The sequence below is a fragment of the Heloderma suspectum genome, chromosome 4 (assembly GCF_057233095.1).
Source record: "Heloderma suspectum isolate Gila_16-S chromosome 4, 16-S_ref, whole genome shotgun sequence".
NCBI lineage: Eukaryota > Metazoa > Chordata > Lepidosauria > Squamata > Helodermatidae > Heloderma > Heloderma suspectum.
In genome coordinates, this window is record NC_139461.1 from 284,945,583 (window position 1) to 284,958,079 (window position 12,497).

Sequence of the window (12,497 nt, forward strand, 5' to 3'; positions counted from 1 at the left end):
ATCTTAGGCCAGCCCTGCTGCAGACATTAAAGCACAACAGGGTGGCCATGTGCCCTACTTTACAGAGGCCAGTCCTCTATTTGAAGGGCTGTCAGAGGACATCCTTCGATTTGAAGGGCCAAAGCCTGTTTAAAGATAAAGAACTATAAGAAGGGTGCAGGGGCCTTGAGCTTGCCCCTAAACAGATAGCACCTGGACAACAGCCAACTGAGCAGGCACAACAGTCTCATTATGGTCAGATGTCTTGGATTGCTATTTCACAATATCTTTTTCTAAAGTGCATCTATAAATCTAATTAGCATAGAGGAGGGGCTGTAGCTCAGTGGCAGAGCACATGCTTTGAATGTGGAAGGTCCCAGGTTCAACCCCCGGCATCTCCACATAGGGTTGGAAAAAATCCTGCTTAAAACCCTGGAGAGCTGCTGCAAGTCAATGTCGACAGTACTAAGCTAGATAGACCAATGGTCTCACTCAGTATAACGCAGCTTCCTATGTTCCTAAATGTTACGCAAATCAGTGTCTTCTTTTGTCCTCTTTTTTGCCAATGCCTAAGTAGGCACCCTACAGAAGAGACTGGTTCTTGCTTTTATTAGCGACCTAACTCCATTCAGGTCTTCTTCCCAGTGCAAATTGCAATTCCAATTGCGTGAGAGGGGAGAACGGGGCATGCTCCCTGGCCCCGCCCCCCTCTGCCACATCACTTCCAGAAGCTTCATCATCCTCCAGATATTGCTGGCTAACCTTTAGAAGCAGGGAGACTTCTCTGCTTGTGCAACTGGAAGCCTGGTCTTCCAAGGTTCTAAGTTGTACAGGAAACTAAATATAAACTAAATATAAATTTAGTTTATATAAATATAAAGTTGTACAGGAAACTGAATAAAGAAAGCTTCCTGCTGTACAATGCCCCTTCCCAATATGTGGAAGGTGATGAAGCCAGCAATGGAGACACAACAGAGGGGGTGGGACCATCAGGCTCATCCCCACCTTCCACCTCATGACATGAGGCTTGGATACCTGAAGAGGGCTCTAATGGGCTCAGTGAGACAGGGAGCCGGTTGTGGGATCACATGCTTCTTCTTGGGCAGTTTTAGTCATCATAAATATTGTGCTGACATACGGTAGCATCCGACAGTGTCCTGGTGCTACTGCTAATGACGTTGTGCTACCGTAAACCAATGCTTGTGCAATACAACTAGAGCTCGCTAGTGCAATGGGAAAACATGATGATCTCCCACCAAATCTGGGATCAAAAAGGGGGGTAATTTCTAAAGACAAATCACCCTTCCTTTGCTGCCATGCCACCACATTTCAGCAGCAAAATGCAGCTTTTTCCCATTGCGCTAGCAAGCGCTAGTTACATTTACACTAACGCTGGGACATTAACACTAGAGCTGGGACACCGCTGGATGCTACCCACATCCTTTACCTATGGTTAAGGAAAGAGGAGGAAATTGTGGGGGATTACAGGGATCAGTGCTGGTTCCAGGTTTTGGAGGGCCCTTGGGCAAACCACCCTCAATGGGCCCCCTCCCTCACCGAGTCTACCTTCTCACCACCATTGCCACCAGCTGCTGTTGCTCTTCAGCCTCTCTCGTATCATTGCTATTACTTGCTTGCTTGACAGGCAGAGAGCCAGTAAGCTCCTCCTTCTCACCACTACCATTGCCTGGGACAGAGTGAGAGGCAGGTGAACAAGCAGGTTACAATGGTGAGGAGGAGGAGGAACTCCAGGGGACCCTTGTCAGTGGGCCCTTGCTGGGGTGTGGACCCTAAGCAGATGTCCAACCATACCTACACTTGATGCTGGTCCTGACAGGGAGGGAGCACACAGTCTGGTCCTGATTTCTGTCAGGACTTGGTGCTGGTAAGCTGGGCCAGGAGACAGGAGGCAGGCTTTCACCTCTCTCTCTCTCTTTTTAAAGATGGAGATCTTGACTCCAGATCTCCACATCACATCTAATTTGGCCTTCAGGTCCTTAGAAATAGGAAGTGTTTTATTGCATGCTGCTTTTCACATTTCTGAGGAATTTAGTTTGCAGCAAAATCAGTGTTTGCTCTGCAAAAACAGATGAGCACAATCCAAAAATAGTCCTTGAGTCTTTTTTGCCCCCCCTTTTAATGTGGAAATGGTGGTGAAGTGCCAAGAAATTGTCTTTCTTTGAATGCCATTTTGCTACTTAAATGACAGTCAAGGAATCTGCAAAATGACTTAATTGGTAAATGGAATCTAATGGAAATAACGAAAACATATGAACAAGTTCCAAAGCAGTTATGAAAATAAATGAAAAGCAAATGAATGAAATTTTTAATAATGAAAAGTAATGGAGTAAACAAACAAACAAACAAACAATATTCTTGCATGTTCCCAGACATGACCCACAAACACTAGAAAGAGGAAACACACATAAGTTCAGCACTTCTGGGTAATGTCCAAAGCTTTTGTTGAAGTTCTTAATACAGTGTTTCCTACCTCTTTTCCTTCGACACCATATTTTGTGTGACTAATGTACATATAAGGCAATATGCTTCCTTTTCTTGCAGCAACAGTGAGTTTTGTTGGCTGGGTTCAGTTTTTGTTTTTAAAAAATGGCAGATCTATGGGTGCGCGTGTCTCCAGATGTGCATTTCAAAATTTTAAAAGTGGAGGTGATGTATCTGTATTGTAAGTCAGCAGCTGTGGGGATGGGGTGAAAACATGACGTGAAAAGAGATCTGAGATTGGTTAACAGTGTACAATCAGATTAAAAGTTTTTTTCATGGGAGAGGGGAAGGAAAAAAACCCAAGACAGAAAAGAACATGGGACATTGGTCAGGAAGAAAGGTCTTGAAAAACAGCAATTATTTTCATCACAGTAAAATCAGTATCTGTTTTATGAGGTGCCAGCATTACTGTTAAAAGTGGAGCAATAATAAGTACTGAAAGAGGTCTAGGTACAGACTGTACAAGATTAATACCCTATATAGATACAATAGCAAACTCATTCTCCAAGTAAGAGAACGGCGCTCACTGATGTGAGAGCTAGTGTGGTGTGGTGGTTGGAGTGTTGGGCTGGAGATCCCAGTTCTGGTCCCCACTCAGTCATGAAATTCACAGGCTGACTTTGGGCCAGTCAATGACTTGCAGCCTAACCTACCTCACAGGGTTGTTGTGAGGATAAAATGGAGAGAAGGATCATGTACACTACCTTGGGTCCCTTGGAGGAAAGGTGGGATACACAAATACATTTATGACAACAAAGAAGTGTGTGATCTTGTGTAGCCAAAATGGCACTATCCCAAACTCAAGAAGATATTAGCAGGCTTGGGCAAATCCCAAGATTTGCAGAAGTACAAAAAATCTTTAAGAAAATCCTTAAGGGAGAGACCCCAAAACAGTTCAAAATGAGCATGCTCACTGGGCATGGAACACTGACAGACTGTTGGGGCCAGGGGGCATGACAGAAAACTGAGGCGGTCATAGGTTTCATAAATTGCCCCATGATCATACATATATGAAAAAAGTTTTATGGTTTCATAATGTAACTATTTGGGGGAAGATTCTGTAAATGTTTTAGGGAAGAAGTGTAATTGTTCATAGGACTAGAAATGTTGCACTGACAATACATCCCAACATAATTTTTCCAAGCGTGCTTACTAATTGCCTTTCCGGATACCTAGAAAATGATCCACAGTGTTGTACTACTCAAGAGCAGCACTTTCTTTAGAACCTTACCCAATAGCACAAAATTGATGAAAAACTGCAAGAACTTGAAGGAATATGGTGTGCTCACGGGATTCCGTCTGGAAGTTATTGGAAGGATACCAAAACATTACATTAGAAACAACTTTAGAGCTGACACAGGATGAAAGGTCAGTAAGGCCAGGAAAGAAAAGTAAGACCTTTAGAAAATGAGGAACTATGTTTAGGGGCCAAGATCAAGTTCTGTGCTGATAGCTTTTTATACACAGAGAACTGTCAAACAAACAATAAAAGCATGATTTGATGCATATGACAAGAAGCTCCTTTGGTGGTTTGAGCTGGAACAGCAAGAAAACGTGCAGGTCAAGTTTTGAAGCAGGAGGGGGATTGTTTAAGGGTAGACCAGATACAAAATGACAGGTTTGCAGCAGCATATTGACTGGGCTGAGTGAAACACATTTGCTTAGCCCTGCTGTGTGGTCAGGACCCGAATAGCAGCTGAGCTGCTATAGTTGGAAACCCACAAAGATTTTTCTTCTTTTTCTCTTGCTTAGAAGGATTAAGAAACTACAACTGAAATAGCAAGATTGCTACAGTGAAGGATTACAGCACATTTATAGCTCGAGATGTGCATCTGGAACTATAATGCAAAAAGGTGCACGTTTCAAATCAAGACAGAGGGGCTTTGGTAAAAATGTGTCAAGGCAGCCGCGGATGGATCTTTTTACAGCTGTTGCCAGGCAGGTCTGGTAACAATGAACAGCACACAATGGGAAATATTTCATGCAGCCGAAGAAATGCCATTAAAAAAGTAGAACTGACATGGACTTCTGCCACCGGCACTTGCATGCTGGCAAAACAAATAGCAGAAACCCTATTCATTCCACAGTTATGAGGATTAGGGGTGGGTGAGAGATTTGCTCGGTTTGCACTTCAGTGTACCAAATGTGCACTTCCAGAATTGACACATGAACCAGAATGCAATCAGACATCGAAATCTATACTTTTCCAAAGGTTTGCAATGTGGTTCACCCCAAAAAACTGTACGCAGAAAAAGTGTATACATTTGAAAAACTGCACACAAAACTTGCGTACATTTTGGAAAATGTGCATAAAAACACTTAATTTAATGGGAAAATTGCTTGCAAAAATAAATATATTTGTGAAGGTGCACACAGAAACATGGTATTTAATGGAAAAAGGTGCTTGCAAACGTGTATACATTTGAAAAAAGAAGTGTACCAAAAATATGTATGTTTTGAAAAATCGAAGCAGATTTTTTGAAGAAAAAATAATTTGCAATCCAATGCAGGAACAGGACATGACAACATAAAACTGGGAAAATAAGAACTTGAGCAAAATTGAGCTTGACAGATTCATCATTCCTAATGAGGATACACCACCACGGGCTCCATCTCTTACAACTATGTCTAAAGTGGAAAGTATTGTAAAGTCACTCCAACCAAGTCCCATGCCAGAAACACCAGTCCTTCCTTCAAGTCTGCCCTCCTGTCATGCCTGAGAATGCAGCATCATTTCTGCTCCATGTATATGACAGTGAAACAGCCTCGTTGCAACATTCAGGGAAACATAGATGGATAAGCCATCCCTGAGGATGGACTTCCCAATGGATAATTTTGGTTTTAGCAGTCTGTCTGAGCTGGAAAAGCCCCCTCTCAGATTACCTCCCGTGGCTCTTAGATTCATCCAGGACAGTGAAGCGTACTGGTGGTGTGAATGTTTTATCTAATCTCTCCTTGTTGGACACCTCTTGCCTGAATTATTGCCCTTCCATATTGAATGCCTTTCCAAGGGCTACAATATGCACTGTTAAAAATCAGTTCTACTGTTGCCAGGTTATGATAGCTTCTTTTCTTTCCCCTTAGGAAAATCCCTTGTTCTACGGGGCAGGAGGAATCTTGCTCAATTCATGCATCTGGATTTGATACTGAAGCCAAGACAACTATAAGAGTATCTATTAAAGTATCTTCTTCTAAGCAAAAGAGAGAGAAAGAAAGAGAGAGGCACTGCAAGACAGGAAGATGAGTTGTCAAAAGCATTTTCAAGCAGCTGTTGTGCCTGTAATTTCTCCTCCCTCTTCCTGCAGATTTGGAAATGATGTCTGCAAGCTCGTTCTCCCAACCCCACTGGAATCTGCTGCCACTGTGGAGTCCAAGGGCATTAAGTAGGAATGAATGATTAATTTTAATAAACTAATTGTAATGGAGGTTAAAGACCTTTCCAATTAAATCCCATCAAAGCTCATCTGATTCTGCTTCACAATACCATCCACAGAAAACCCGCGGTCCTTTCCGTTAATTGGAATGAATGGGCCTTTTCAACCCAAACGTCACTTACTTGCCAAGAAAGCACTTGGGAACAGTGCTTAATTTTCTTCTCCTGTCTTTGATAAGGTTCACTTTCTTGTTCGTCATCATGTGATACAGCTTCTCTCCTTTCTCAGCAATCATGACATATGCGTCCCTCTCCATGCCTAACTTCAGACCTGGAATACAGAAACAGGGTAAATATTCCCTGGATCAAAGAACTTGCTCCAAAATAAAATCTGAGGCCAGCTAAATCACAGAAAGATGTTTGAGATTTTTTCTTGGCAGAAACTAATTTCATAAACGTGGAGGGGGAAACTAGCTTCTCAATTATGAATGGAGACTTCTCACCTCTTCATTACAATACAGGTTAAGCCTGAAGCGTCTCTCTTCTGTTTTATATGTATACCACGGGTTTCTTTCCATTGTAATTGAAGCCCCACACATTGACAACACAGTGTGAAGGTTGCCCACCCCTAGTGTAACACTATAGCAGCAGTGGGGAGAAAGGTTTGGTCTGAGAGGCATATTATGCACTCTGAAGTTGGTTGGTCAGCTGCATCAAAATAAAACATATCTTTATTTCTCCTTCCCGCCCCTACACTCACTCTCTTACACACACATACATAGAATCATAGAATAGTAGGGTTGGAAGGGGCCTACAAGACCATCGAGTCCAATCCCCATGTACACACACACACAGGCACACGCACACACAGACACACAAGTTCACATGTCTCTCTCCTCTGCTACATATCCATGGAGACCTTTGTACAGAAAACACCCAGAGACTACTAAAGATGTTCCCCAAACTATGCTTATTATCTTGGAAATCCACTGAGCAGAGCCCAAACGAAAAACATGTTGGTGTAATTAGAAGGCTATAGAGGTCAGACGGAATAAATGAGAAGATATAGATTATCAAATAGACCTACAGGCGGTATCCAATTCTACACTACTGCTAACGTAAATGACGTTGCTATCATAAGTGACCTCTAGTACAACACCAACAGGACTGTAGGAAACTGCCTTATACTGAGTCAGATCACTGGTCCATCTAGCCCGGTATTGTCAACAATGACTGGCAGCAGCTCTTCAGGGTTTCAGGCAGCTTTTCCAGCCCTACTTTGAAATGCTGGGGATTGAACCGGGGATCTTCTACGTGCAAAGCATGTGCTCCACCACTGAGCTATGGTTCCCCATCCCAGAAGTCCCCCACCCCTGGGGAAAACCATCACAAAAGCAAACGCTATTGGTGTTGTGTAAGAGGTTGCTTATGCTAGCACAATGTAATTTATGTTAGCAGTAGAATCGTACTAGCTCCTGCCCTAAGATTCCTCATCCTTAAGCTAGAAGAAGAAAAGCAAGCCATCCCACAAACACCCAGACATACTATTTTGCCTCCCTCACAATATCACTGAGAAACTCAAATTAAATTCATACATTCTTCATCCCACTGGACACTGTTTTGGATGTTTGATGCTCTAACTGGAGAAATAAGGATGTGTTATGTTTTGTCTTGCAGAACCCCCATTTTTTTCATGATCTGATGCCTGTTGAAAAGATTTTAGCAAGGCAAACATCCTGGCTGATTGCCATCTTCCTCCATACCATGATGTTAGTCAAATAGACTTGCTGACAAGTTCTGCCAAAAGTAATTTGCAAAGTCAGATTGGGATAGAAAGCAGCCTGCGTAATTTGACACGTTTTCAGTGAGCAGCTACATCATCAAATTCTCCAAGCTCTGAGGTAAGCAAAAGATTACAATGCATCTCTTGCTCATCTGGTTCTAGGAGAAAGCCAAGTTTTCTTGTCTCAGCACGGATAGTGGCTTGATCCTGGAAATGCATGAACCCAGATAGAGGAGCTCTTCAGTGATGTCTTGAATATATGCCTAAAATCTGCTTGATTGCTTACTCCTCAAATAAAAGTAAAAATCACCTCTAGGCAACCAAGTGAATCCCCATTGCCTGACGGTATAGTAAGTGCTTTGTATGTAGAAGGTTCAATCCCTGATATCTTCAGTTAAATAATATTAGATAGCACGGATCAAAGAAACCTCTCCCTAAAGCCCCAGAGTGCTGCTGGCAGTCAGAGTACACAATACAGGTCTAGACAACCTCACTACATGGAGGAGAGCATCATTTCATATCATCTAATCCCCCCTGTTGTGAGGACTGACTCAGCTGTGTAGCTCTCTTTGGTCCTCCCTTTTAATTTTAACAGTGCATAATGGACAATGGTTAAAAGATAAGGCTGGCACTGCCTAGGTATTTAATTACATTGCGTTTAATTTATCTCATTTTATCTTTCTGAAACTCTCAGGGCAGCATCCATGGTTTTTCTCTCCCCCTCCCCCACAACAGTCCCCATTAGGCTGAGAGTGAATGACTAGCACTCATGGTTCAGTGTAGACTTAAAACTGATCTCCTTGGACCTAGTCAAACAGGACATCACACTGGCCTTCAGGGTGCTAATCAATTAAACTCAAGACACATTAAGCAGGAATAGGAAGAAACAGGCCAAGAGAAAAGACAGCCAGTCAGGCCAAACAAGCTTTGCCGCTACATGGTTCAGGGAAAGAAGTATGCCGGCACAATCAACTCAGCATGGGACTGGACCACATGAAAACTGCTTACATTCCAGGACTGTAACCTTTTACTAGATTTGGAAATATTCACAAGACCACTTCCAGTAGTACAATTGTGAGATTTTCATCCTTCTGGAATTAAACGTGTTTTTTTCCCCCCACTTCTAGCACTCTCAGGTTTTCTTTAGAAGACAGAGAAGCTTTGATTTGTCCTTGTTCAGGGGCACTCCTTTCCCTTAAATACATCCAGCCAGTGGTCCAGTGAGATTATTTTAGACCCTGGACTTAATGGTTGGGGGGGGGGGGTTAGACGGCCATGTGTATTACTTCAGTTATGAAGCACACAACTAACATTTGTGTTCTCCCCCTCCAGATCCATTCCATGCTTCATAACTGCTTCTCCATTCTTGATATGTTCGAACCACAACAGTATTTTCCAACCCTGATTTTTAAAAAATACTATGTGTGTGTGGAGTTTTGCATTTTAGATTCACTTAAATCATAACACCATCATGACTATGAGAATAAAATGGAGTTTGCTCATGCATCCCTGATAAGAGATCACCTGCCACTCTCTGGGTGGTAATTTGCAGGGGTGGAGGCCTGAGCTGCAGGGCCATGGACTTTGGTCTCAAGATCCAGGCCTAGCTGCACCATTGCATCAAGCCAGAAGTTATGAACTGTCCTTAATTTATGCTAGGACTGACTCTCGTACTAAAGCTGTTTTCACTGTTGTCATTGGTGAGCATCTCCTCACACATGACAAGGTATATTAAAAAAATGTCCTTGAATTTCACAGTAACTTGCTACTCTTTCATATGCACTGCGTTATATGGATTGTAAAAAATATGATTAGAGGTTATTCTTCTACACACACATCTTCATATCTAATTATAACAAGAGATGTCAGAGAAATCTGAACATAACAGATTCAAATGAGTTTGGTTTTCTATTGCGGATTCCGCAGTAGACCACTTTTTTTCAAAGTCACATAGATTCCTTGGATTTGCAGTAGGGTTTTTCACTGGGGGGGGGGATATGTGCTGATGTGCTAATCTGCATTAGTTAAGAACATAAGAAGAGCCATGCTGGATCAGACTAAGGGTCCATCTAGTCCAGCATTCTGTTCACACAGTGGCCAACCAGCCGCCCATGGGAAACCCACAAGCAGGACATGAGTGGAACAGCCTCTCACCCATGTTCCGCAGCAACTTGTGCACATAGGTATAATGCCTCTGATCCTGGAGGTAGCATACAGCCATCAGGATTAGTAGCCATTGATAGTCTTCTCCTCCAGGAATTTGTCCAATGCCCTTTTAAAGCCATCCAAGTTGGTGGCCATCACTACATCTTGTGGTAGTGAATTCCACAGTAAATGTGCATTAGTGTTAATTTGCATTAACTCAGCCTCTGCTATACGCTACATAATTATGGTTAACATGTAATTTGGCTCTGAGATGTACAAAACTATCAAGGATTCTACCAGGGATGTGCAGGACAGCCTTCCCCACACCAGTACCCCTCTAGATGTGCTGGGCTACAACTCCCATCAGCCCAGCCAGCATGCCCCAATCAGCAGGATCACTGCCTTGTTGTGGCGAAGGGGCTTGCGTCACTCAGTGAAGCCATAAGCTATGCCGTGCAGGGCCACCCAAGACGGACAGGTCATGGCAGAGAGTTCTGACAAAATGTGGTCCACTGGAGAAGGAAATGGCAACCCACTCCAGGATTCTTGCCAAGAAAACCCCATGGAACGTATCACAAGGCTAAAAGATACGACGCCGGAAGATGAGACCCTCAGGTCAGAAGGTGTCCAATATGCTACTGGGGAAGAGCAGAGGGTATTTCCAAGTAGCGCCAGAAAGAGTGAAGCAGCTGGGCCAAACCCAAAAGGACACTCAGCTGTGGATGTGTCTGGCGGTGAAAAGAAAATCCGATGCTGTAAAGAACAATATTGTTTAGGAACCTGGAATGTCAGATCAATGAATCAAGGTAAGCTGGAGGTGGTCAAACATGAGATGGCAAGATTGAACATCGACATCTTGGGAATCAGCGAACTAAAATGGACAGGCATGGGTGAATTTAATTCAGGTGACCATCATATCTACTATTGTGGGCAAGAATCCCTTAGAAGAAATGGAGTAGCACTCATAGTCAACAAAAGGGTGGGAAAAGCAGTACTGGGGTACAATCTTAAAAATGATAGAATGATCTCAGTACGAATCCAAGGCAAACCATTCAACATCACAGTAATTCAAGTCTATGCCCCAACCACTGAGGCCAAAGAAGCTGAGGTTGATCGGTTCTATGAAGACCTACAACACCTTCTAGAACTAACACCAAAAAAAAGATGTCCTCTTCATCATAGGGGATTGGAATGCTAAAGTAGGAAGTCAAGAAATCACCGGGATAACAGGCAGGCATGGCCTTGGTGTACAAAATGAAGCCGGACAAAAGCTAATAGAGTTTTGCCAAGAGAACATGCTGATCATAGCAAACACTCTTTTCCAACAGCACAAGAGGCGACTCTACACATGGACGTCACCAGATGGTCAATATCGAAATCAGATTGATTATGTCCTTTGCAGCCAAAGATGGAGAAGCTCCATACAGTCAGTAAAAACAAGACCTGGAGCTGACTGTGGCTCAGATCATGAGCTGCTTCTTGCAAAATTTCGGCTTAAATTGAAGAACGTCGGGAAAACCACTAAACCGTTCAGGTATGACCTAAATCATATCCCTGATGAATATACAGTGGAGGTGAGGAATAGATTTCAGGGATTAGACCTGATAGACAGAGTGCCTGAGGAACTATGGACGGAGGTCTGTAACATTGTTCAGGAGGCAGCAACGAAATCCGTCCCAAAGAAAAAGAAATGCAAGAAAGCCAAGTGGCTGTCTGATGAGGCTTTACAAGTAGCTCACGAAAGAAGGGAAGCGAAAAGCAAGGGAGAAAGGGGAAGATATACCCAACTGAATGCAGAGTTCCAGAGAATAGCAAGGAGAGACAAGAAGGCCTTCTTAAATGAACAATGCAAAGAAATCGAGGAAAACAACAGAATGGGAAAGACTAGAGATCTCTTCAAGAAAATTGGAGATCTCAAGGGAACGTTTTGTGCAAAGACGGGCATGATAAAGGACAAAGAAGGCAGGGACCTAACAGAAGCAGATGAGATTAAGAAGAGGTGGCAAGAATACACAGAAGAACTATACAGGAAAGATCTGAATGTCCCTGATAGCCATGATAGTGCGGTCACTGAACTTGAGCCGGACATCCTAGAGAGTGAAGTCAAGTGGGCCTTAGGAAGCATTAGTAACAACAAAGCTAGCGGAGATGACAGTATTCCAGCCGAGCTATTTAAAATCCTAAAAGATGATGCTGTTAAAGTGCTGCATTCAATATGCCAACAAATCTGGAACACTCAACAGTGGCCACAAGACTGGAAAAGGTCAGTTTACATTCCAATTCCAAAGAAGGGCAACGCCAAAGAGTGTTCAAACTACCGCACCATTGCGCTCATTTCACATGCCAGCAAGGTGATGCTCAAAATCCTACAAGCTAGGCTTCAGCAGTATGCGAACCGAGAACTACCGGAAGTACAAGCTGGGTTTCGAAGAGGCAGAGGAACTAGAGATCAAATCGCCAACATTCGCTGCATCATGGAGAAAGCAAGAGAATTCCAGAAAAACGTCTATTTCTGCTTCATTGACTACGCTAAAGCCTTTGATTGTGTGGATCACAACAAACTGTGGCAAATTCTTAAAGTGATGGGAGTACCAGACCACCTTACCTGTCTCCTGAGAAACCTGTACGAGGGTCAAGAAGCAACAGTAAGAACCAGACATGGAACAACCGATTGGTTCAAAATTGGGAAAGGAGTACGACAAGGCTGCATATTGT

At 43.1% G+C, this 12,497-nt stretch overlaps 1 protein-coding gene across 2 annotated transcripts in view; it reads right to left on the bottom strand.

The window, feature by feature from the left end:
- PREX1 (phosphatidylinositol-3,4,5-trisphosphate dependent Rac exchange factor 1) overlaps positions 1 to 12,497 on the bottom strand; it is a 335,075-nt gene that overhangs the window by 123,736 nt on the left and 198,842 nt on the right. For both annotated transcript variants that reach the window (XM_084854076.1, XM_084854075.1), the window contains one exon: positions 6,038 to 6,185. In XM_084854076.1, coding sequence (XP_084710202.1) covers positions 6,038 to 6,185 — 148 coding nt within the window. The remainder of the gene's footprint in view (positions 1 to 6,037; positions 6,186 to 12,497) is intronic.